At 43.8% G+C, this 27,690-nt stretch overlaps 1 protein-coding gene across 1 annotated transcript; it reads right to left on the bottom strand.

Annotated features, from left to right (window-relative positions):
* Positions 1-27,224, bottom strand: ASB13 (ankyrin repeat and SOCS box containing 13). The gene is made up of 6 exons (XM_023753597.1): positions 27,095-27,224; positions 19,482-19,669; positions 18,127-18,277; positions 14,641-14,775; positions 3,497-3,688; positions 1-1,881 (listed from the first exon to the last, which is right to left on the bottom strand). Exons 1-6 carry the CDS (start codon positions 27,222-27,224, stop codon positions 1,754-1,756), a joined length of 924 nt encoding a protein of 307 aa, XP_023609365.1. The 3' UTR covers positions 1-1,753.
* Between the last annotated feature and the right edge of the window lie 466 nt (positions 27,225-27,690).

Here is a 27,690-nt window from a genome sequence, read left to right as displayed (position 1 = left end):
TGGACTCTATTCAACACCTTTTATTGAGCAGCGAGCGTGGGGCTGCGATTCTGTACTCTGTGCACCCACTTATGGAAATGTTACCAGCTTATTGCTAGAGGCAAGTTTCTGTTACAAAGATTAAAGGGCAGAACCCAATGCTTTTTTCCCCCATTGTTATTAGTACATACAGAAACACTGATTTACCCAGAACTTGTATTTAAGCCTGTAACCAAATCGAAGTGGCTCTTACTCTCAGCATAGAATGATGTAACCATGGCTGGAACAGTGAGATGGAAAATAACTGTACAACCAGCATGAAACTTACCATCAGATCTGGGGCCCCACCCAAGTAACCCTGTGCAGACACTTCTGGTTGTGTAGCACACTTGGCATTACCTTGGACGACAGTTCAGGCTCACTCTATTCTACACTCTCTGGAAGAATGGGGTAACGTCCACATTTCTGGGGTGTTCACAAGTGGTACCTTCTCTGTTTCCCCAGAAACCAAATATACCTGAACTTAATCATGCAAAATCACCTAGTTTCATTCCCTGGTTTTCTGTTTGTTTTTATTACGATACAGAATCTTAGGCAGACAACTGCAGTCTGAATATTCTTACTAGTTCACCATATGACTTATAATCTAGAACTACTTGTTTCTATTACTATAGGAACAGATTGCAAAACTCTATTTTCCCCAGCTTATGATAATGAGTCTGATTCCTATCCAGGTCAAAGCACCGAGAAAATGCCATAAGCATAATAGATGTTCCACAGATATCTACAGAATGCACCAATCAATGGTTGATAATACCCACTGGGTGCTGGCAACCTCTTCTACCAATCTCAGAACTTCAAGGAATTAACAAAATTTAGGGAAGACTTCATTTGGCAACCATAAAATGATTAAAAATAATCTCCAAAGCATTTCCTAACAATCTTTCACATTGGAAATGACAGCTCATGGTAATGTGCTAACACCCCTTCACATTACCTACGTACATACCTACATATCTTCTGAAAGTTTATTTATCCCTCACATAAACGTCTTAGGTTGAGACCTAAAACTGAAGAAAAATTTCCTGTGAAACACTGTGCTGGTTGTGGGGAATGAAGACCCTGAGCTTCCCCCATAAAACCCGTACAAAGTCCCTGAGTAATGGGTACACCTGGGTGGAGGTGGGCCTTGGAAAGTGCCCACCCTTGGCTCCAGAAAAAAAGCGTCCAAGTGGCATGATGTCACTAATGCATCCATCCCAGGCCACGTGATCAGGGCCTCACCTCCCACAGGCCCACCCCCTGTGGCTCAGGCTGTCCCCTTGAGGCCCCCCGGGCTGCGTAGTGCTGAATGAATTAGAGATAGCACCACACCCCTGGACCTCCCAGACATGTGGAAATCAACAGCAGTACCCTGGGCCGCAGCCCTGCTTGGCCTTCCCCTGTGCTCCCAGAACAGTCTTTCCTGAGTGTCCTTCTGAGGAAGGTCAGTGAAGAGAGGACAGCTGGACGCTGGGAATGCCAGAGTTAGAACCAAGTTCCAGAAGAGCCAGCACAGGGCCACGGCCCCAGCAGAAGCTGAGGCAGGGCCTTCCCAATGCCTTGGAAATATTCTCCAGGAGTCCACGGAGAAGATGAAACACAACAGTCAATGGGGATTCGGGGAACGTTGTTCTATCTATAGGAACTGAGGGCTTCAAACAAACAACGCTGAGCTCGGCAAGGCCAGCAGCCAGGGTGCCACCAGCCTGCTCCTGCCTCCCGTGCCTGCAGCTCAGTTGTAGGAAAGGTAATTGATGAGCCGGGGAGGGATGTTCAGCTTGGCGATTTTCTCCAGCCCTCGGACACCAGTGGCCTTCCTCAAGCTCACCCTGCAGAGCTGTGACAGGGTTAGCGGTGTCTCTGTAAAAAGGGAACATGAAGCACATGAGGTTAGCTTAACATAGTTGAACATAGATTAACATCCTTCAACCTAAAAAATATCAAGAACTGGCCTAGCCAGTGTGACTCAGTGGTTGAATGTCAACCCATGAACCAGGTCATGATTCGATTCCTGGTCAGGGTACATACCCAGTAGGAGGTGTGCAAGAGGCCGATCAATGATTCTCATCATTGATGTTTCTATCTCTCTCTCCCTCTTCCTTCCTCTCTGAAATCAATAGAATTATATTTTTAAAAAATATCAAGAACTGAAAACACCTCCCTTCCCTAAAAATAGGACATGCCTTACAAGCATTCTCTTGAAAGCTACCAGGAAGGACAGCCAGGGCCCAAGGACACAAGAGCAGGAAATGGAATTCCAGTGATGTCCAGAGGGATTTCATTTGAGGGGGGTGGGGGTGTAGGTTTTTGCTTTGTGTGCATGTGTGTGTGTGTGACTTTTGCCCCATAATGTTATAACCCTAGCACAGGGATTTGTCAGCACCAATCTACAGCTAGTAGGCTTGTTTGTCAAACTTCCAGACAAATGAGAGTTATAATCTAGGCCAGTGGTTCTCAACCTGTGGGTCGCGACCCCTTTGGTGGTCGAACGACCCTTTCACAGGGGTCGCCTAAGACCATCCTGCATATCAGATATTTACATTACGATTCATAACAGTAGCAAAATTACAGTTATGAAGTAGCAACAAAAATAATTTTATGGTTGGGGTCACAACATGAGGAAATGTATTTAAAGGGTCAGAAGGTTGAGAACCACTGGTCTAGGCTGCCAGCTCCTGCTGCTCCAGGCCACTGAGGGCTATAGGGCACAAACAGATCTCAGGAGAACTGATGCACATCCCAGCTCCAGCAGAGTACACAATGCACATCCTAGTGCAGAGAGTCAGGACCTCAGGACCACAGACAAGCCTGGAGCTTGTGCAAGCAAGCTAGGGCCAGCGATGGAAGATACCTGGAGGTCCCTGGCGGATGAATCACAGGGACATTTGCAAAACAGAGCCTGGCCTTGAGGACCTGCCTTTTAGAATGATCTGTGTTTGACAAAAATATAAATTAACCAAAGAGAGTTTTCTCAATTTATGAAAATGTTTAAAATACAATAGTCTTTGAAAGGAAAAATAAAAAAAATTACTGGTGAAATTCATTTTCCTGTGTTACTTTGTCCCCCAAATTATTTGTAAAAGAAACATTATCTTCCAGGAAATGGTTAGCTGACAGACAGGGATGGAATGTGCCTCTAGGTTCATAATGGATTTGAGTTAGGAAGGGCTGGCAAAAATTTGAATAAATCATTTTTTTTCAACTGATAGGTGTTTGAAGCCTCTTATGACTCTAATTCTATGTAAACTCATTTAAAAATTTGTTTACCAAGAAGACATCTTGTCCTTAGCCAGATCATTTCCTGAACAGTGAGGGTTGGATCTACATTCTCAGCCTCATATGGACTTAGTCTGAGATTATTTATTTACTCATAAAGGACCTAATATATTGTCAGAGCAGAGCTTGGTGCATAAGTGTCATGTGCTATTCTACTATGCATTGCATCATTCAAACACCAAGGAGAGCCTGGCCTCACTTTCATAGTGCTCAAAGCACTTGGCAGAGGCACTGCTACTCCACGTGTAGTCAGAGGGCTTCTTTCCCCGGTTGTCCCGTGCATAGATGTTGCCTCCAAACTCAATCAGCATCTCAATGAGGTCCACGTTCTTCACCTTGGCCGCGTGATGAAGGGCTGTCTCATGAAGCTTTGCTGCATTCACATTGGCCCCTGCAGGTAAAACAGAAACAAGTATCACCAAAGAGAGAACTTGGAGCTGAGATAAACATCAACTTTGACTTTTTCATCCAGCACAATCTACAGAAACAATCCCCATCGAGGAAACAAAATCAAGAAAGACTCTGCTGCAACCTTTACAAAATCTTTTCAAAAATCCAAAAGCAGTGATTATTTTTTTTCTTATGACATAAAAAGCTAAAGAAAGGTATCCTATATAATAAAAGTCTAATATGCTAAGAGTTCGGTTGTTGGTTCAACCAATCAAAGCATAATATGCTAATGATATGCTAAGGCTGCCCAACTGCTTCACTATGATGTGCACAGACCACCAGGGGGAAGACACTCTGACTGGTAGGTTAGCTTGCTGCTGGGGTCCGGCCAATTGGGACTGAGCGAGATGGGCTGGACATGTCCTGGAGCCCTCCTGCAGTCCTTCCACCCCTGGCCAACCTCCCACATCCCTCTCTGGCACTGATCGTGCACCAGTGGGGTCCCTCAGCCTGGCCTGCACCCTCTTGCAATCCAGGACCCCTCGGAGATGTCGGAGAGCCAGTTTCAACCTGATCCTGCAGGCCAGGCCAAGGGACCCCACTGGTGCATGAATTCATGCACTGGGCCTCTAGTCAATAATAATGTAACTCAAAATAGAACAAAAATGAAGAAAAATTAAACAAAACTTCCCTGTGAGTTATGAAGCAGTGCTAATACCTTACGCAGTCTGTCCCCATGGGTCCTGACTAGAAGCTCAGGTTTAACTACTCAAGCTCTCCTGCCTGTCCTTGCACATGCATTCACACACATACACACATGCACACACACTACAGACACAGAGGCTCTAACAATGTGTGTTGCATGAATGAATGAATGAATGAATGTTCCTTAAATAGAAATATTATTTTACAAAAGGGAAGCTCAAAGGGAAAATAGGTGATGTTCCCCAAACACTCTGGAGTTCAAATGAAATCGGGAACAAGATAGGGATGTCTGTTTTCACCACTCTTATTCAACACTAGAGGCCCGGTGCACAAAATTTGTGCCGGGGAGCGGGGGGGACCTCAGCCCAGCCTGCACCCTCTCCAATCCAGGACCTCTCGGGGGTTGTCCGACTGCCGGTTTAGGCCCAATTCTGGGGATCGGACCTAAACCAGCAGTCGGACATCCCTCTCATAATCCGGGACTGCTGGCTCCTAACTGCTCACCTGCCTGCCTGCCTGATCACCCCTAACTGCCTCTGCCTACTGGCCTGATCTCCCCTAACTGCCCCCCCCCAGCCAGCTTGGTCGCCCCTTGCTGCCACCCCTGCCAGTCTGGTTGCCCCCAACTGCCCCCCTCTACCAGCCTGGTCACCCCTTACTGCCCTCCCTGCCAACCACATCACCCCCAACTACCCCCCTGCCAGCCTGGTCACCCCAACTACCCCCTTCTGCTGGCCTGGTCACCCCCAACTCTCCCCCCTGCCAGCCTGGTCACCCCTTATTGCCCCCAACTGCCCCCCTGCCAGCATGGTTGCCCCTCACTGCCCCCTGTGCCAGCCTGGTCACCCCCAAATGCCCCCCTGCTGGCCTGGTTGCCCCCAATTGCCCCCCCACCCATCCTGATCACCCTCACTACCCCCCACCTGCCGGCCTGGTCGCCCCATGCAACCTGCTGTTAGGTCATTACTGTTACTGTGATGGCGTCTCAGACAATTTGCATATTCCTCTATTATTAGTATAGATAGTACTGGAAGTCCTAGTCACAGTGATCAGACAAGAAAAGATAAAAGGCATCCAAATTGGAAAGGAAGAAGTAAAACTATAATTATTTGCAGATGACCTGATATTGTATATAAAAAACCCTAAAGATTTTATAAAAAAGAAAATCTACTAGAACTGATAAATGAATCCAGTAAAGTAGTAGGATACAAAATAAATATCCAGAAGTCAGTTGTATTTTTATACACCAAAAATGAACTATCAGAAAGGGAAATTTTTTAAAAAATCCTATTCATAATTGCTTCAAAAAGAATAAAATACCTAGGAATAAATCTAACCAAGGAGGTAAAAGACCTGTGCTTGGAAAATTTATGACACTGAAGAAAGGAATTGAAGAAGATACAAATAAGTTGAAGCATATACATTGTCCATAGAGAGGAAGAACTAGCATTATTAAAATGTCCATATTTCCCGAAGCAATTCACAGATTCAATGCACTTCCCATCAAGATACCAATGGAGAACTTCACAGAACCAGAAAAACTGTTTCAAAAATTTGTATGAAACCACCAAAGACCCCGAATAGCAACAGTGATCTTGAGAAAGAAAAACAAAGGTAAAGGAATCACACTACCTAATATCAAACTACACTACATGGCCATAGTAGTCAAAACAGCATGTTAGCAGTAAAAAAATAGACATATAGGTCAATGGAACAGAATAGACAGCCCAGAAATAAACCCAAGCTTTTATGGTCAATTAATATTTGACAGAGGAGGCAAGAACATACAATGGGGTAAAGGTAGCCTATTCAACAAATAGTTTTGGGAAAATTGGACAGATACGTGCAAAAAAACTGAAATTAGACCACCTTCTTACACCATACACAAGAATAAATTCAAAATGGATTAAAGATTTAAATGTTATACTTGAAACCATAAAAATCCTGGAAGAAAACATAGGCAGTAAAATCTCAGACATTTCTTGTAGCAATATTTTTTATATATTTTCTCAAGCAAGGGAAACAAAAGAAAAAATAAACAGGACTACATCAAACTAAAAATTTTTGCACAGCAAAATAAGCCATCAACAAAATGAAAAGACAACCCACTGAATGGGAGAACATATTCATTAATGAGATATCTTATAAGGGGTTAATATCCATATTTTATAAAGAACTTGTACAACTCAACAAAAAAACAGTCAAATTAAAATATGGGCAAAGGACTTAAATAGACATTCTCCAAAGAGGACATACAGATGTCCAATAGACATATGAAAAGATGTTCAATGTCACTAATCATCAGAGAAATGCAAATTAAAACCACAATGAGATATCACCTCACACCTGTCAGAATGGCTATCAATAAGTCAACAAACAACAGGTGTTGGTGAGGATGTGGAGAAAAGGAACCCTCGTGCACTTTTGGTAGGAATGCAAGTTGGTGCAGCCACTGTGAGAAGCAGTATGGAGTTATCTCAAAAAATTAAAAATGGAACTGCCTTATGACCCAGTGATTCCACTTCTGGGAATATATCTGAAGAAACCCAAAACACTAATTCAAAAGACTATATATACCCCTATGTTCATTGCAGTGTTATTTACAAATAGCCAAAATCTGGAAACAGCCCAAGTGCCCATCAGTAGATGAGAGGATAAAAAGCTGTGGTACATTTTCACAATGGAATACTACTCAGCCATTAAAAAAAAAAGAAATCTTGGAGGTTATTATCTAAGTGAAATAAACCAGTCATAAAAAGACAAATACCATATGATCTTATTTATATGTAGAACCTAATTAACTAAATAAACTGATGAACTAAATAGAAACAGAGGCATGGATACATGGAACAGACTGACAGCTGTCAGAGAGGAAGGGGAAGGGCATGACTGGTGAAAGCAGGTGAAGGGATTAGCCAAAGAGCATACATGTATAATCCATAGACACAGACAACAGTGTGGTGATGGCCAGAGGGAAGGGGATGGCAGTGGCTGGGTGGAGGTAGGCAAAGGAGAGGGAAATAGGGACACCTGTAATAGTGTCAACAATAAAAATAAAGTAAAAAAAAAAAAAAGAAAGAAGGAAGGAAATCTTATCTTTTGTGACTGCACAGATGAACCTGGAGAGTATTACGTGGAATCTAATGAACAAAATAAACTAACAAACAAAATAGAAACAGACTCAGAGATACAGGGAACAGACTGACAGCAATCAGAGGGGAAGGTCATTGGGCGGCTGGATGAAAAAGGTGAAGGGAATAAAATTTTTTAAAAAAAATAACACCTCACAGTCACAGAAAACGGTATGGTGATTACCAGAGAGTGGGGGGAGGTGGGAGAGGGTAAAATAAATGGAGGATAAATGGTGATGGAAGGAGACTTGACGTGAGGTGGTGAGCACACAGTACAATATGCAGATGATGTATTATAGAATTACACACTGGAAACCTATAAAATTGTATTAACCAATGTCACTTCAATAGATTCAATTTTTTTAGAAATAAAAAGAAAGTGCCAAGTTCTTCACAGTTTGCTCCTAAGTGGATAAGGAGGTTATAGAGAAAGGGGATAAAGAAAAAGGTTTTTGTTTGTTTTTGTTTTTTGCATTTATGGGGTCAGACCTTCCAATTACAGTAGACATACAATATTATATTACTTTAGGTGTACAGCATAGTGGTTAGACATTTATATAACTTATGAGGTGATATCTCCCCCCATAAGTTTAATACCCATCTGGCACCATACATAATCGTTACAATATTATTGACTGTATTCCCTATGCTGTATTTTATATCCCCATGACTATTTTTATAATTGACAATTTGTACTTCTTAATTCCTTCATCTTTTCACCCAGTCCCCCAACACCCCTTCCATCTGACAATCACCAATTTGTTCTGTGTCTATGAATTTGTTTCTGTTTTGTTGCTTGTTTGTTTTTTAGATTCCACATGTAAGTGAAATCATATAGTATTTGTCTTTGTCTGACTTATTTCACTTAGCATAATGTCCTTGAGGTCCACCCATGTTGTTGCAAATGGAAAGATTTATATATATATATATATATATAATGTATATATATATTACATTTTCTTTATCCATCCATTCGTTGATGGACATTTAGGTTGTTTCCATATCTTGACTATGTGACCATGGGGGTGGGGGCATACATTTTCTGAGTTAGTGTTCTTGTTTTCTTTGGATAAATATCAAAAAGTGGGATTGTTGGGTCATAAGGTAGTTCTATTTTTAGTTTTTTGAGGAGCCTCCATACTGTTTTCCATAGTGTCTGCACCAATTTATAATCCCACCATCAGTGCATGAAGATTCCTTGGAGAAAAGTATTTTAAAGAACTCAAACAAATAGCTCAGAATCAGTGACGTTTTCCCTCCAATAATAGATTCAAATGATAATCATAAAATGCCATTAAAGTGGGGTTTTTAAAAATCAGGTCACCAGCATATGACCATGTAAGGATGAATTTAGAAGGCCAAAATAGGAAGATTTAAGAGCATATAAGGCTATTAAATTTTCTAGTCCCACTGCTCAAAAATATTTGAAAAATTCTTCTTTCTGATTTCTGACTTAAAATAGTTTCAAGCCCCTAGTAAAACATACAAACTTGTTCATGACAGTGTTCACTGTATGATCCTAGAATACAGCAAGCACTCCATCATGATAACACAAGTGAAAAGAAATTGTCTCCATTTCCCACAGCCAAACTCAGAAGCCAGGTCAGGAAAAACAATCCCTCAATTAGAAAGAAAGCTAAATTCCCTAATTATTTAATTTGACAGATGTGTATTATAAAAATAATAATTGAAAGCAATACATTAAATAAAAGAAACATTTTCCCTGCAATCTGACCACTGTACTACATCAGGGGTATTATTCCAATACTTATTTATGTGGAAAAAAATTGTATAGTGTTGCAATCATAATGCAAATATGAATTTGAATGCTAAACACAAACTTGTAATGAAAAATAAATTGTAAAGTCTACCAAATCTAAAATTCAAGTAGCTTTCTCTCAGGTCATTAATTCTTGCAATATTCTTCTTTTTTTTCCCCCAGGTTTTCAAAATAACATTTATTTTTATACAGTTACCATGTGCATATATTAGAAAACTGAAAACACAAGAGGCAAAGAACAAAGTCATCCATAACCACAAGCAGTTTACAGATATTCTTGCCAATAGGGAATGAAAAAGATTGTCTCTACTTAGTGACAGAGAAAGGGGCACAGGAGAAGTAAAGCTATTCTCACGATCAAGGAGAAAACTATGGCTGGAAATAGCTCTAAAAACCACACCTCCCCTTCTATCCCATGTGATTTCTCAATATACAAGGCCTCAGCAGGGTGACTCTTTCCAAGAGGTGGCCATCCCAAGGTACAAAACAGGATCTCTTAAAAATGTGTTCTTGGCATTATTTGATTGGATATAAAGAAGGGACTGTGACTAAGAGGGAAGCTGGCATTCTCCGCAGCAGCGGGAAACAGCAGATCAGTGGTACACAGGGCAACATGGGTGGGTCTTGAAACATGCCTGAGTGAAAAAAACAGGAAATATAACACAAATCCATTTATGTCAATTAAAAATACATGCCTCGCTCAATAATGTGTATCTTACAAAACACATATAGATAGAATACATTAGAATGGTGGGATGGGGGACCAGAGGAAAGTAGCAAGGGAGAAGCATCAGAGGGGGACAGGGGAAGGGGAGAGTGACTTTGTGGGGCCTAGTGATCGTCATGAACTGAGGGGGGGGCGGGAAGAGAGTGCTAATGCCACCTGGGCATTAAAAATTCTCAATTTCATGCTTCAGAGAAGTGGGTCAAAGTCTGCTCATTATCAAAATCCTGATTGCAAAGCAAAATGGGATTGCAGCGGGCTGAGTAAAACCTTAGCCAGCAAAGACAAGGGGCTGTCACCAGCTTAGCACACCAAGAACCTGACACAGTTTCTGGGCAGAGCAGGCACACATAGCTCAGTGCTATGCTGACTGAAACATTACCTGAGAAACATGTGACAAGTCCTGTGCTGGGAAGGTACAAGCAAACTCTGCTCAATTAGCTCCTCGCAGTACCTCCAGCAGAGTTAAATATTTACTGCCAGTTGTCAGATTAAAAATTACACACAGTAATAACTGGACTTTCCCCTTCCCCACCCCTCCTCCTCTGCAAAAATCATCTGCAGCTCAGCAACATGGCTTCACTTCCCACAAATGATCAACAGCCTCCTATACACCCCTGAGGCACATATGTCCCACCCCCCACACACACACACACACAGCTTAGCTCCTCAGGTAGGGCCAAACCCTTTCATACAGCCAGTGCAAAAGTGCCCAAATGCTTATGTTTCTAGAGGCATGGTCAGAAAATCATTTTATTTTCCAAGGGGTCTGTGACCAGCCTCCCACAAAGTTAAGAATCACTACCTTGAAAAGAATCCATATGCTGTCCTCTTCTCTCTACTTTTTTGTATGTGTGAGATTTCCCATCTATCTATATATAAAAGGCTAATATGCTAAGTGTCCCTCTGACCATCCAACCAAATGCTATGATGCACACTGACTACCAGGGGGCAGATGCTCGACGCAAGAGCTGCTGCGACGCACACTGGCCATTTACAGAGAAACGGCACCAGGGACTTGGCGCCAACAAAGCAACACTCGGCTTCCCCCAAGTGGGACACAGGCCCCGCCACCACCCTGGAGCAACACCCCACCAAATCACAGCCAACACTGCCAAGACCCCGTAGTGCAAAATGCGGCCCACAGACCAGACCAGACCAGAAACGGTGTCTGTGGGCACCGAGTAATGACGTCACATAGCACGCCTGGCTTCCTGTCCCTAGCAACTAGCCTCCTTGGTGTTTCTTCAGCCCAGGAACACAACTTGCTTTATAGCCAGGTGCAAACATTTTACACTTTAACCAAATGTCTGTGAGGCGTTTTCACATGCCTCATCTCATTTGATCCTCACAGAAGTCCTGGAGTAGGTAGATAGGAGACTTGGTAGAATCCTATTTTCTTTCATTAGCCAGAAAATGGAGATCTAGAAAGTTTAGAAACTTGACCCAACTGGAAAAAAGTAAGAAATGGTGGACCTTGAAAATGACTTCAGGTTTTCTCACCATGCAGAATATAGTCAAACACTGCTACAGTTAAATATTTCACCCTTTGTTCTCCCTGCATGATCTACAATAATAATGTGCATCATGTTGATATTTACTGCTGTGTTGTTGACAATTACCTGAAAGAGAAGTTGGGGTGCTTCACTGGGCTGGAAAAAGTTTAGCTAAATCAGAAAGCAGGTCTAATTAAGCAAGTTTATCTATATATAAAGCTCTCACTGTGCCAATCGCATGCATGTGTTTTGTCCATCGTGAATTTGGTTGACACTTCTATTATAGAGAAAGGGCAAATAGCGATATTAAAATATTTCTTCTAATTAACTTCCTTTTAATGTGCATGAATTCGTGCACCAGGCCTCTGGTAGTTAAATACTAGTTTTGTTAAATAAGTAAAAGACTGCATGTGGTCTAAGAAGGATGTACAGGAGAGCATCTGAGATGAAAATAGCAAGGACTGAGTCTAGAGCTGACAGCACAGTGGCAGTCAACAACTGCAAGCTGTCCCAGGAGAATTCTGTTCATCCCTCACTCAAGCACCCAGGTGTATGGAAACTCCCTTTAAAAATTACCAAGTCCCCTGCTTCAGGCCATATGGTCCCCTTTCTACTTTTTTCCAACCCCACCCCACTGAACTGCCACCCTGCAGTGTGGGGTGCAGTCCTGGGGTGGGAGTGAGCAGGATGACCTAACCTCCAGCTCCCTGTGGGCCCTGATTGGGCTCATCCCTGTTCCCACCTAGACCCAAGTCAATTGGAATTTGCAGAGTCAAGCCAAAGGAACTGGAAAAGGTTTGGACCCTGGACTCAATTCAGGTTGATGGAACATAAGGGGAGGTGTGCAGGAGACATCTGGGAGAGTTTTCACTCCTCTGAGAAAGCTATCAGAAGCCTCATGAAGTGAAGCATTCAGATTTCAGCCCAATTCTGCTGTATCCATCCTATCCCACTGGGGACACCAGAAGTATGGTCAAGTGGACACTGAGGAAAGCAGAATCGCAAAATTCAAAGAAAATTGATGACATGCTTGAAACCCTGAGTCAAACAGACCCTGAAACTGTCTCTAGTTCTGATCCTTTCAGTTACCCGAACCAAGAAATAAAGCCCCTCATCCAGGTGGAGTTGGTCTCCTATTAGTTATGAAGGAGAAATCACTTCTCTAAAGTCCTAACTATTGCAGAGAGGATGTTGGGATTAGAACTACTAATTTGATCCTTTCTCCTATAGCCACTACTTCAAATAGGTTTTAAATCCCTTGCTCTATTTCTTCTCCTTTTGGTACAAAAGGGACTAAAAGATGAATGAAGGTGTACTGAGCACATATATACCAGGCACTCTGCTCATTATCAAAATCCTGATTGCAAAGCAAAATGGGATTGCAGAGGGTTGGTGCACCATCAAACCTTTATTTTAAAAGCTGAGGATAGTTGCACTGTAAAATCTTTAAAATCTCAATAGTAATGATACATAGATACCCTAGACTGATAGAAGTGGGATCCAACCATCTGATCAGTGGCTTGGCTGGAAGACTTATGACTGTTTCTAATCTAAATATGTTATCATTGTATAAACAATAAAAACTGCCACCATGACCAGCCTTACACAAAATTAATCTTTTTCACTGAAAAGACTTAAAAGTGACAACTTAAAGTTAATAAGACTCACTGGTTATGCAGTTTGGACCCTCTGACCTTTCCTCCCTAGAGATAGCATCTATGCCTCAGTTGTATTTTAGCTCCAGGCCCAGAAGCAGCAAAATCAGATAAGCAACCCCACAGCTGACCTCAGGATCAGCTGCATTGGGTAATGATTCCCTGCCCTGGTGCCAATCAATCAGTCAGTGGAGTCCCTGAAAGGACACACCTGGAAAGCTGCTGAATATTTTATTCAGATCTTCCCCTGGGACCTTCCCTAAAATCTCCACCTTTAAAACCCTTAGGACAGAGGACTCAACACATTCTCCCTCCTGGGAGCATGCCTGTGCCTTTCCCTTCCCTTTCTCCCCAAGCACATTACCACTGCCTTCCTCACTCTCCCAAGTTCCTAGGGCCATTCCTTTGCCTCTATAACTTGTTTCCTCAGTCCACTTCTTCTACAAACTACTTCTTCTACCTCTGTGATTTTATAAATAAACTAGAGGCCCAGTGCACAAAATTCATACGTGGGTAGGGTCCGTAGGGTCCCTAGGCCTGGCTGGTGATCATGGCCAATCAGGGCCTTCCAGCTGCCGGCCGGGGCCTCCCTTCCCCAGCTACCAGCTGTCAGCCAGGGCCTTCCTTCATTCCACACCTCCCCTTGGTGGTCAGTGCATGGTCTCCTGGTCAAACTCCCGAGGGGACAATTTGCATATTAGGCTTTTATATATATAGATGTTTTCTTATGTTTTGGCTCTGAATTCTTTCCTGGTCACACCTCAAGTACTACTGAAGTTGCTGAACCCAGGTCTGGTCTAACCCCACTGGACTAACACCTGGTACCCTTCCTGCCACCTACAACACAGTTTGATGTAGTTTCTTCTGTACATCCTTAGTTACAGGACTTCTGTTCATCTAATCTTCAGGTAGTTCTCAATGGTGATGGGTTCCATAATTTGGTTATGATTTTGAGGTGGTCGTTGGAGGAGGTGAGTACAGTGTTTACCTATTGTACCATGTTTACCAGAGTATCCTGAGTATTTTTAGAACACCTGACAATAACCTGGATTCCAAAAGCTGCCAACCCCATTTTCCATTGGATCCCCATCTCTTTTTGGTTTAGATAGCAACTTGATTAGACAGGTCTTGTGGGTGGTTCCCTGTAGCCACTAAAAATAATTATTAGCATTTGTTGAGCACTACGATGCACCAGGTATTGTGGAAACAAATCATCCCAAGAAGCCCGCAAAATAGGTTTTATATTTCCTGTTTTATAAATATAGAACTGAGGCCAAAGTTCTCAGCTGGCCAGTGAGAGAGCTAGTTTCAAACCTTAGCTGACTCCACCATTTAGCTCTCAGCTGGCACATTGTGCACATAAACACAACAAACCTGCATGGAACAGCTCAGGTAAACACCAACACACCTGCTTTGAGCAGTGCAGATGCATTGAACAGAGCAGGTAGAAACACCAACGTACCTGCATTGAGCAGCACTTTGACACAGTCCAGATGCTCCCGGGCACAAGCAACGTGCAGAGGGGTCCCAAAATGGCAATCGTGTGCTTCTAAATTGGCCCCAACATCAATTAGAAGCCTCACACATTCAGAACTTCCTTAAGAGAAATGGAAAACAATTAAAACTGTCAATGAATATATAGTATATACCAGTGATTTTCAGCCTTTTTCATCTATGGCACACATAAACTAATAACTAAAATTCTGGGGCACACCAAAAAATAAATTATATTTTTTGCCAATCTGCCAAAAAATAGGTATAATTTTTATCGATTTACAAAAATATATAATAGTAATAACCTAGTTTTTGCTCCAAAGTGACTTTTTTTAAAAAAAAAAAATCCTCACCCAAGGATATGTTTTTATTGATTTTTTTTAAGAGAGAGGAAGGGAGAGACAGACAGAAACATTGATGTGAGAGAGAAATATCAACCAACTGCCTCCCATATGTGCTCCGACAAGGGATCAAACCCACAACCTTTTTGATGTATGGGAAGATGCTCCAACCAACTGAGCCATTTGGCCAGGGCAAAGTGACTTTTTAAAAACCAGGTGCCTACACATGTATATAAGGATTTCTGGTGCCAAGAATTAACCAATCAGACACAACCTTATTATGTAATGTGACCAATAAAATGTAACTCTATTCTATGATCTATATGTTTCCATGACAGGGCATTCACTCCAGATGACTATTGTTGTGTTGGCTGTTGTCATTTTTTTTATTTGACGATCTAAAGGAAATGAGGTCAGTGCCCTTGACTAAATAGTCAGGTATTGCATGTTTTAAAAATTCTTAGGGCACGCTGGTTGAATATCACTAATATATACATTAGAAATAATAAGCATGACAGAACTGATGGCTAGAACAGGTAAGCCCCATGCTTGCAGAGGCAGAGAGGAGAATTGGGTTTACATCACAAGCTAAGAGCAGTTCATGACCCCATGTGGCCCTAGAGCAAGTGGATAGTTGTCCTTTCTCCTGAAGGCACAACAGTTCCCCAAACCTGCCTGGCTGCAGCAGACATGGAGTGCACAGCTGGCCCTGTTGCTGGGAAAACAGAAAGTTTGGGAAATACCACTTCAGAACAGCCAGAGAAGACTCTCTTCACTGCTCCCCAGTTCCTCAGTGGGAGAGAAAGTGCTCCCCCTTCAGGGCTGCCTCTCAAGCTGTTGACATAAAGTTGCTGGCATCCCCCAGTCCAAGCCTCCTCAGTGAGCTACCTAAACTTTCTTACCAGGGGTTCCCAGCTCATGGACACCTTTCCTGCCTCTTCCCTTGGCTCCTCTCCAGGTATCTTTAACATGGGTTAGGGTCAAGGTTCATCATGTACAAGATTTCATCCTCTCACATCTCTTGATCACACCACCGGTTAGTAGCTACCAAGTTTCTACCTCTAGTCCTGAAACCTAGCCCCTCATCTACAGCTGTCTGCTGGCCATTCTTGTCTGGATGTCTTATCACTACCAGGCCCTCTCTCACCCCTCCCTAGGGGCACATCCTCCCCCGGGCCATTCTATCTCAGCCATTACTCCCTACTCAACCTTGAGTAGGTTATGACCCCATGCTTTCGTCTCCCTTATATCAAGCCCATTAATTCTTCTCTGTTTTATAAATGAATCCATCCAGTTGGACTCTAAGAGTTTTGCACTTGGATCACTGTGATGGCTCCCAACTCATCTCTTCACTCCCAGGATATCCCTTACCACCACCACCATTTCAGTCTATTGAAGGGTAACCCAAAATATGATTTTGGCATAATGTTTATTTTGAGCTTATGACAATTGAGAAGAAACAGATAGAAGAAAAGCTCTCTGCCCTCCCCCAAATTGCCTAAAATAAGGATATATATTTGTAAAGGTGTCTCCCTCCCCTATCTACCAGAAAGGACAAAAGATAATCACCAGAGACAACTTTAGTTGGAGTTGCTAAAACTAGCCCCATCTACCATTAGTTCCTCCATTTATTTGCCTCCCCACAACCTGACATCCTGGAGGCTCAAAGTCCTTTTCCTTTGTCTTGTCATTTTCCTAAAAATTGATCTTATATAATAAAACCCTAATATGCAAATTAACCAAATGTAGGAACAACCGGTTGCTATAATGCACACTGACCACCAGGGGGCAGATGCTCAACGCAGGAGCTGCCCCCTGGTGGTCAGTGCGCACCCACGGGGGGGAGGGCTGCTCAGCCAGAAGCCAGGCTCACAGCTGGCAAGTGCAGCAGCAGTGGAGGGAGCCTCTCCTGCCTCTGCAGCAGTGCTAAGGACCCCTTAGGGAATGTCCGGGGAGTGGGCCTAAGCCAGCAGGCAGACATCCCCCGAGTGGTCCCAGACTGTTAGAGGGCGCAGGCTGAACTGAGGCACCCCCCCATCATGCACGAATGTCGTGCACCGGGCCTCTAGTTGTTCTATGAGCCAAAACTTTAACCACCCCTTTGCGTGACACCTTGCCAAGTTCTCCCATGCCTATCCACAATGCACTACTCACATTAACAAACTTCTGTTTTCTCTTGTTAATCGGTTCCCTGTCACCTAATTGGTGGGGCCCAGCCAGTGAATCTAAGATAGATAAAAGTTTTTCCTCTTCTACACTGTATATGGTTGGCCACTAAACTAACCTTTCAAAAATGCTGTTTTCCAGTCATTCAACATCTGCTCCGAAACCTTCAAGAGCTGCCTATAGTAATCCCTAGTGCCTGAGAATGATGAAAAGGGACCTAGCTATGGGAATTGGGTGTGAGGCAGCAGAGAACAGTGTCCCTGCATGAAGACACAGAGGAGGACACACCACACATCCCAATGAAATACAACAAAGATATACACTGTACTGGTCAATCAAAATATAGGCTACAAGTTTGCAACCTTTGCTCAAGAGTGGAATCCAAAATCCTTAGTCTGTCATTTAAAAATTTTCCACCAGCTGGCCTTGCCCTAAATTTCCAGTCTTATATGTTGTTGCTTGTCTGTTGGGCACTTCTGATTCAATGGGACTCAATGTCATTTTTCCTGTGCACAGCCTTCCTCTTATCCTCCACCATCTGAAGTCCATCCATTCTTGGAGAGCAGTTGAAATCCCACCTGCTCCCTGAACCTGAAGGACCAGCTTCCCCTCCTCTAAAGAGTACCTGTCCTCAGAGATGTTGTCTGGGTCTCATCTCCTAACTAGATTAGGTGCTCACAAGGCAACATGACAGCAAAGACTGAGAGAGAGACTGCAGAGTAGACCCATCTCCAGTGTTAGTGTCTGAGAGGCACTGAGCATCTGCTAAGAAATAGAATCCTATCATGGAAACAACAGCCCCTTAGTCCTGAGTGAGGACTATATCTCCAGAAGGAAAGATGAGCATTTCCTTGGTGGAACAACCAATAGCCAGATACCAGCAGCTCTCCTGGGCCAGCCAATGGCTCCCACTTCCTATCCATGTAGCTCCCTTCCTCCTGACTTACCGCTCATGCAGGCCTCGTGCAGTGGGGAGGCTGTGTACAGGGGTGGGTTGACCTTGGCCCCATAGGCGAGCAATAGCTTCACACACTCGATGCTGCCAGAGGCACAAGCATCACAGAGGGGGGTACTACCATCGATGTTCCGAGCATCCACCTTGTGGAGAGGGAGAAATAAGTGTTACAGGATCAAGGAGGAAATGCGCTTTCTCATCTTGATGCACATTCATCTGGGCAAAGACACTTCTTAGTTTTTCTAAGAAGTTCTTGGGTTTTCTAGTATGTGCTGAGGCCCTGTGTCAGGCGGGGAAGGTAGTTAGGGATCAAAGGAACTAGGGTTAGGATCACCTACTAGCCTCCTAAGCCTGTGGCTCTTTTCTTTCTTGGGCAGAATCAACTCAGACTCACTCTTGCCACCACCCCAGCACCTAATATGCACAGAGCCAGTAAGGAGAGCTCCAGGTTCCAGCTGAAGCAGGCAGGGCATAAAAAGGGGCTTTAATTCCAGCCTCAGCTAGGAGTGCCTGAAATTGCTTAACATGCCTCCTCTAGTTGGAAAATCATAGGGCAGGAAAAGGGCAGCTCCCAACTGGCAGATTCTGCTAAGGACTTATTCAAATTCAGCTGCTATCTGGTTACATGCGGAAGCTTATTCCACTTCCTCTTGACCTGCTTTCAATGCCAAGCTTTGAGAAAGAGTAAGCAGTGCACCATCTTCACTTCAGCCTCACTCTGAACCCCAACACCATTCAGCCCAATGGTGTCCGGCCCAGCTCACCCAGCCACTATGAAACATCCAGCAATTCCGCCAGCCAGAAAGCACTGGAGGCTGAAATCAGTATGGCATGAGTACTTACACCAGGGATAGCAGCAAATCAGATCAGAATCTTGTTTTTTTCCTTTTTACCAGGGAAGTGTGCCAGCGTCCCACTTAATCATCCTGCTCTCTAAGCCCAAACAGCAGCTCTTGAGCCAAGGCCCTGGCAGCCCTCCAGACAGCCTGTCCCCTTCCTAGTGCAGAGGAGGGCACACCCTCCACCGTTTTGCTAAAACTGCCTTCTCTTCAGCCACCAGTCACCCCCTAACAGCCAAGCCCATGACCATACTTACTGGTCTGAGTGTGCAGTTGACACAGAGACTTCCTCTCCCCTCCCTGGGCTCCCACCACACCCCATTCTGATTTCCTCCTTCCTTTCCTGCTCAGTCTTCTGCAGTGGTTTCTTTACTTCCAGTGCATTTGCAAATCACAGGATGCAAATCCCAAACCCTGTATTTTCCTCCCGCTATCCATCCCTTGAACTGGTCCCATCTATGCCCACAGCCACAGCCAGGCTCCATGGGTGTCCTAAAGGGCTGCTCACCTGGGCCCCGGCAGCCAGCAGCAGCTGCACACACTGTGCCTGGCCCTGCAGACTGGCTGTGTGCAGGGGTGTGATGGAGTCCACTGTGACCTGGTTGACACAGGCGCCACTCTCGATCAGCTGCTGCAGCTCCAAGGCCTCACCGCGATGGGCAGCCTCGTGCACAGGGGTGCGCTCTACCCAGAAACCTGGAAAAGAGACAGACCTGGTGCTGAGATCACACCACTTCTATCCAAATGAGATGAACACAAGTACAAGTCCAGAGACCCTTGACGAAACCCAGACACTGCACACGATCATGTAATTGGTCTTTGGAGGCATATAAGGGCCTTGTTCACCTCCTTGACCTATCTCCCACACTGCCTCATGAATCCAACTCCCCAGCCACACTCACAGCTCATTATTGACCCTGCTTCATCACACTGAGTCTCCTTGCATATATTCTTCTATGCTTGAAATACCTACCTTTGCTCCCTACCCCAATCATCCATCCTACAATCTCCTGTTTAGACACCTACATACTTTACATGAACTCAGATGAAGTATGTTCCTCTCTGGGAAACACTTCTCCCACAATACTCACACATCTACACTCATTCACACTGTCCCCCTTCTTGCTTGGAAGTGCCTTGAAAGTAAGGACCAGGTTTTAGTGACTCAATTTTAATGGATTCCTCAGGATTTCCCACACTCAAAACCATGTCATCTGCAAACAGAGATGGCTTTGCTTCTTTCTTTCTAATCTGAATGCTTTTATTTCTTTTTCTTGCCTGGTTGCCCTGGCTTGAACTTCTAGCACAATATTGAACAGAAGTGATGAGAGCCAATATCCAAGCTTGGTTCCTGGTCTTGGAGTGGAAGCTTTGTCTTTCACAGTTAAAGATGATGTTAGTGTGGATTTGTGTAGAGAACATTTATCAGGTTGAGGATGTTCCCTTCTATTTCTAGTGAAAGGGTGCTGGATTTTATCAAATACTTTTTCAGCATCTATTGCAATAATTATGCAGGCTTTTTTTTTTTCTTAATTCCATCAAAATGGGGTAATATGTTGATTTTCAAATGTTAAACCAACCATGCATTCCTGGGATAAATCCCACTTGCTCATGGTGCATAATCTTTTTTATATGATGCTAGATTTGGTTTTCTAGTATTTTGTTGAGGAGTTTTGTGTCTGTGTTCATAAGTGTCCTTTTTCTTGTGATCAATGTATTTGTCTGGATTTGATATAAAGGCAATACTAGGATGAGTTGAGAAATATTCTCTCCTTTTCTAATTTTTGGAAGAATTTATGAAGAATAATGTAATTGGTCTTTGGTGGCATATAAGGGCCTTGGGTCAAATTCACCTGTGAAGACATCTGGGTCTGGGCTTTCCTATGTTAAGTTTTTTAATTACTACTTCAATCTCTTCATTTATTATAGATCTATTCATATTTTCTGTTTTTAAGTCAGTTTTGGTAGTTTGTGCCTTTTTAAGAATCTCTCCACATCATCCATGTTATCTAACTTGTTGGCATACAATTTGTTATGGACTGAATTGTGTCCCCCTCACCACCCCCAAATTCAAATGTTGAAGCCCTAACCCCTAGTACCTCAGCATATGACTATATCTAGAGCTAGGGCCTTTATAGAAGTGATTAAGTTAAAGTGAGACGATTGGGATGGGTCCTAATCAACCTGACTGGAGCCTTCATAAAAAGATGAAATTAAAACACACAGAGAGTCACTAAGGATGTCCATGAATAGAGGAAAACCTTGCAGGGGCATAGACAGAAAATGACTATCTGCAAGCCAAGGAGAGAGGCCTCAAGAGAAACCAACCCTGCTAGCACCTTAATCTTGGACTGCCAGCCTCCAGAGTGTGAGAAATTAGTGTCTATTGTTTAAGTCTCCCAATCTGTGGTTTTTTGCTATGGCAGCCTGAGCTGACTAATCCACCACTGTTCATAGTATTCCCTTATGATCCTTTTATTCTGTAAGGTCCACAATACTGTCCCTCTTTCATTTCTAATTTTGGTAATTCGAGTCTTTTCTCCTTTTTTTCTTGGTCAGTTTAGTTAGGTTTGTCAATTTTGTTGATCTTTTCAAAGAACCAACTTTTTGGTTTTGTGGATTCTCTATATTGTTTTCTGGTCTCTATTTCATTAATTTCCTCTCTAATCTGTATTTCTTTCCTTGTGTTTGCTTTAAGTTTAGTTTTCTCTTCTTCCAATGTCTTAAGATGGAAAGTTAGGTCATTGATTTGAGATCTTTCTTTTTTAATACAGGTGTTTACTACTATAAATTTCCTCTAAGTACTGCTTGAGCTGCATCTGTTTAGTTTTGGTGTGTTGTGTTTTCATTTTCAATAATCTAAAACTACAATTATTTATTTTTGCATTCTAATCTCATAAAATACATGTTCAACTAGCCTGGCACTACTCCTATCCCTCTTTTTTATGCAATAGTTTGCCTCTTCTCATCACTCCCTACCCAACACCTGCCTTCAGCTCTAGAGAATGAGGTACACAGAACGCAGCACTCTGACCTCCCCATACCTTTAACCAGCAGTGCTCATACTTAAGCACCAGCATCACCTAGAAGACTAAGCCCACCTCCAGAGTTGTTGAGTAAGTAGGTCTCAGATGGAACCTGAGAACCTGAATTTCTGACAAGCTCCCAGATGATGCCAATGCAGCTGGTCTGGGGACTACACTTTGAGAACCGTTGCTTTAGACAATACTTTTTCCTCTGAAAAGAACCCCTTTGCTCCCCAGCTCTACCTCTTTAATTCATTTCTCCCCGACCCCTCCACCCCCACCTCTCCCCACTCATTCTAGATAACCTACTTGGCACCTTTCTTGACTGAAATCCAATGGTTATTTTTTTTTCCAGGAGACCTTGCCCACCCTGAAGCCTCAGTCCACTTTGGGTTAGCAGCTTCCCATTTGAGCTCCCCCCCCAATAAATACTATTGATCTGTAGTATTTTACACCCCCCCACACAATTAATTGTACCTATCTATTTTTCCCTTTAGCCAGCGAGCCTATGTAACCCCATGAAATGAGGACTCAATAATAGGGGATGGGAGAAACCAAGAAAGAGCTGAAATATGGAGGAATATTTAATTTCCACAAAAATATATAAGCCAGGCTTATGGTGCTTTCTACTTACCATCTCAAGAAAGGGCCCCAGCATATTTCCCAGGTAATTAACAGTCACCTGCAGGCCTGTCTTGGGAAGTAACAAAAAGTGGCTATGGATCACTTTAAAGAGAATCTAAGGGGAGCAATGTTCCAACGGCAGAATGAGCAATTGCAACCCTAAAAAGAAGAGAGCAAGGTGAGGCCCTGGGTCTTGCAGCAGAAAGGGAGGTGCTGCTCAGAAAGGCTGGGCACTGGGGAGACCTGTGGCTAAGTGGTGGGCAGCCTGGCATGGCTCACACATGCATCCATCCAGCAGTTACCTAAAGAGATGTAGCAACTTCCACTGTCCTGTACAAAGATGAATAAGATGTGACAAAAAGCAGTTTACTGTCATGGGCAAGGGAGATGTACAAATAATTCAAAGCATGATGACTACAACACTGGAGGGACATTTCAAGTTATAGGAAGTTGGAAGCAGGACCACCCAAGCATCCAGAGCCAGTCAGGAAAGCATCACGGAGGAGAAGGGCTGCAGTGAGTCTATGACAAACATCACTTGTTGGCTTTGCATTCACAGCATCTGTCACAGAATAAAGCTTAACAGAGATGCTTATATCCACCCGCTTGTTGAATGAACTGAATGAATGAATGAATGAATGAATGAAATTACTAAAAGAAACTATAAAGTCTGGACATAAATTTTTTTTAAAAAAATTGAATTTTCTTTCTTTATGATCAGTCTATAGAGGAAATGCAACTTACTGGTAACCAGCAGCAGTGATGGAAGGCAGAGATCAGAAGCAGGAGGTGCGATAACAAAGCAGAGAAAAGAAACTTGTGCACATCAAAGGGCACGATCAACAGATTGAAAGGCAACCTACAGAATGGAAGAAAATATTTTCAAATCATATATCTGAATAGGTTAATATCCAGAATATATAAAGAATGCCTGTAACTCAACAACATAAATAATCTAATTTAAAAATTGGCAAAGACTTAAATAGGTATTTCTCCAAAGAAGATATACAATGGCCAACAAGTATATGAAAAGATGTTCAATATCACTAATCATCAGAGAAATGTAAATCAATACCACAATGAGATATCACCTCACATCCACTAAGATGTCCACTATTAAAACAAACAAACAAACAAACAAACAAACAAACAAACAAAAAGAACCAGAAAATAAATGTTGGTGAGGAATATAAGATGGTACCGCCACTATGGAAAAGAGTATTCTGGTTCCTCAGAAAATTAAAGATTTTACCATATGACCCAGGAATCCCACTTCTAGGTATATATCCAAATGAACCAAAAGCAGGATATTGAAGAGATATCTGCACCCGCCGTGTTCACCACAGAATTATTCACAATAGCCAAGAAGTGGAAGCAATCCAGGTGTCCATGGATAGATGAATGGATAAAGAAATACGGTTTATCCATACAATGGAATATTACTCAGCCTTTTAAAAAGGAGGAAAATTCTGACACATGCTACATTAATGAAACTTGAGGACATTATTCTAAGTGAAATTTAAAAAGTCACAAAAAGCCTGGCTTGTCTGGCTTGGTGGTTGAGCGTCGACCTATGAACCAGGAGGCCATGGGTTCAATTCCTGGTCAAGGCACATGCCCGAGATGTGAACTCGATCCCCAGTAGGGGTTGTGCAGGAGACGGTTGATCAGTGTTATTTCTCTCTCACCAATGTTTCTATCTCTCTATCCGTCTCCCTTCTTCAATAAAAACATATTACAAAATAAAAATAAAATTTTTTGAAAATCAAAAAAAGCCTGGCCAGCATGGTTCAGTGGTTGAGTGTTGACCTATGAACCAGGAGGTCAGAATTCAATTCCCCGTCAGGATACATGCCTGGGTTGTGGGCTCGATCCCTGGTGGGGGGTGTGCAGGAGGCAACCGATCAATGGTTCTCTCTCATCATTGATGTTTCTATCTCTCTCTCCATCTTCTTTCCTCTCTGAAATAAATATAAAAATATTTTTTATAAAATTAAATTTAATTTAAAAAGTCATAGAAAAGCAAATATATGATTCTACTTATAAGAGTCATTGAATTCATACAGACAGAAAGTAGAATGGTGGTTGCCAAGGGGAGGGGAGTAAGGCAGTTTCACAGGTGCAGAGCTTCACTGTTGCAAGAAGAAAAAGTTCTGGATATCGGTTGCTCAATGATGTGCACATAGTTAACACTACTAAACTGTACACTTAAACTATAGCATCTTAACAATTTCTGTGTGGTTTTTTTAACCACAATTAAAACTTTAAAAATTCTATTTTTTTAAAGTAACAAAAAGATGGTGGAGTCCCTGAGGATGGGGAGTTCGTCACCTGCAGCTGGTACCAACCACAGGCTGTCATCAACAGGGGACAGTTATGGGGGGGAGGGGATGAGGGGAAGAATGTGACTTCAACCGCCTCTAGGAAGAGCTGCGAAGCAAGGGGAGGGGAGAACCACCTGCACATAAAGAATGTGGGGCTGCATGGTGCCCCACGGAGCAGTGTGACTGAGCGCTGGCCCTCCCTCCAGGGAAAGCTCGGCTTTCCCCCATGAAAAAGCGGGGACTTATTAACCATAAGCAAAAAGATGCATCTGCTTGCCTTCAGTGGGGAGAGCACGGGAAAACACTACACATTAGTCAGGCCACTGCCAGGCCTGACCTCAGGCTTTGTTTCCAGCCCTGTGCCTGAACCCCAGTTGTGACATGATGCCCCATCCCCCTGGGAGAGGGGCCACCCTAGAAACCTGAGAACTCCTGTTCTGGCAAGTTCCCTCAGGGATGAGCATTCCCCTAAATCCCAGCCCTGCCACTTAATTGGTTTCCTAGCTTCCCTCTTCCCATCACCACCCCTCAGTCCCATCACACCGGCTTCCAGCCTTCCCATACCTCCCCTGGGCCCCTCCCCTCACCCCCTTCCTATGATGCAGCTAAATCATAAGTGGATCGTGTGGGGCCTCCTCAGGACCCTTCAATTGCCCCTTCTTTCAAGATAAAATCCACACTCCTTTACAAGCCAGGCACACAGGCCCTCCAGGATGGAGTCTTGACCTCTTTTCTTAGTCTTTCTCCCCCTCCCCACTACCACCTTTGTCCCTCCCATCGCCTGCCCCCCCACACACACACAATTGTCTCTAATTATAATGAACTTCACATAGCTCACAGAGGGTCAGGCCTTGTGCCTTTGTGTTTGCTGTCCCTGCCTCCCTATGGAAATGCACTCCCTAGCTTCCCATACCACAGCTTCTGCCTGAGTGAGTAAATCCTCCTCACCCAGTAAGACCCAGTGGAACGTCTGTTCCTTCAGAAGCCTTTCAGCGTGCAGCCCACCCACCCGCTCCCTTCTTCATTCCATCTCTGTACCATTAGCCGTGCACACCCTCACACCTGCATCTCATTTGCACTCCTCTCCCCTCCCTCCTCAAGCATCTCTAGGATAGGACAAGCCCACCCTCTGGTTCCAGCAGGGCACCTGACACACAGGTATGGGATGAGTAAATACTCTCCAGAGCAGGTTTGACTTGCCAGACAATGCCTTCCCCCTGCAGTTGTGTCTGCCCTCCCCCCACCTCCCACCTGCCAAAGTATAACCACCTTCCCTGCCCTTCACAGGCCTGCCCAGCTCCTGGCACTGAGCCAGGCGCCAGAGCATCAATTACATAGGAGTCTGTTGTAACAAGAGCCAAGGTCACAGTCCTGGAAGAGCATCTGGGCACTTGTGCTCCAGGCTGGTAGCTGCATCCAGCTTATTCCTGCCTCTTGCCTGGGCTTTGGTTGGAGGTCATAATGACACCTGTCATTCCTCAGGTCGACCAGCTGCTGGCAAGCCCAAGCTCATGAAGGGCTAAATGAAGACCTTCCTCTTGAAAACTAGAGTTTCACCGGCAGTCAGGGTTATGTAAGGAGGAATGATTGGTGCTTGGAAACACTTTTGCCACCTCTCTGCCCCCCAGTATGACCTAATTAATTCAGCCTGTGCACCAGATGTGCACCTTTCTGGCTCCCAGCTCCAACACCCTCTGTGCCTTAGCTGGGCCCCTGACACCCCACATCTGAAGGCCCCAGGCCCAAGTCTATCCTTCGGGAATCAAAAAGCCCCAGTTGAGTAATTCAAGTGGTTCTGCATCAGCTGCCCTGAGGGAGAACGTATGTGGTGACTGAGGAGCCTCAGGAATCACCCAACACCTGTCTCTGTCACTTACAATAATCTCTGAGACCTTGTGCAAGTTACTTACCCTCTCAGAGCCTGTTTTCTCCCTTATAAAATGTACATATTTTTGACTACCCCATAGGGTGGCTGTGAAAACTGAAGGGATGCTATTTTGCAGTTCCCAGCCAATTATAAAAACTCAGTAAATGACAGACACTATGACTATGATGGCATCATCATCATCATTATGACTACTTCTGCTAGTCCTGTTGGGTCTTGGGTTCCAGCTTTTCCATCTGTCCTTGTTCCATAATGAGTTTACCTGCACAGTTCCTGGGCCCTCTGACACTGCAGCCTGCATTCCTACCAGCTTCTACCAGCTTACACAGCCAACTGTTAAATATCCAGGAATTCCACCAGCCAGAAACTGTTAGGAGCTCAAAGTCAGCCATGGTGTGAGTATTTACAACAGGAAAAGCAGCAAATCAGAATCTTGTTTGTATTCCTTTTTTCTGCCCCCCCTTTTTTTTTTCCAGAGAGACACTTTACCAGCATCCCACTTAGTCAGCCAGAGACCAGAATCCTGCTCCTTGAGCCCAAACACCAGCTCTTCAGCCAATGGCCCACCTGCCCTCCCAGGGAGCCTGTGTCTATGATTTACATGGCCTAGCAGGCCCCCTGCCCAGGTAGATCAGAGCACTCATTGGCTCCACTAAATTCTCCAGAGATCAGAACCCAAGCCACACTGTCTTTTCTAGTCCTTCTGTGAGCCTCGCCCTGCTCCAGGGCCTTTCCTCCCTCTGCCCTCTCCCATGGAACAGCAGCCCTGCCTCTAAACAGACTGTTTTTCCAAAATGGCCTCAGAGAATACCTTTTACTACAAAACTGATCCAAACACACTGGGGTTTAGTTGGGGGT

Source organism: Myotis lucifugus, unplaced genomic scaffold, assembly GCF_000147115.1.
Source record: "Myotis lucifugus unplaced genomic scaffold, Myoluc2.0 scaffold_47, whole genome shotgun sequence".
Lineage (NCBI taxonomy): Eukaryota > Metazoa > Chordata > Mammalia > Chiroptera > Vespertilionidae > Myotis > Myotis lucifugus.
Note: the sequence above shows the minus strand (reverse complement) of the source record. Positions and strands in the feature narration are given on the sequence as shown.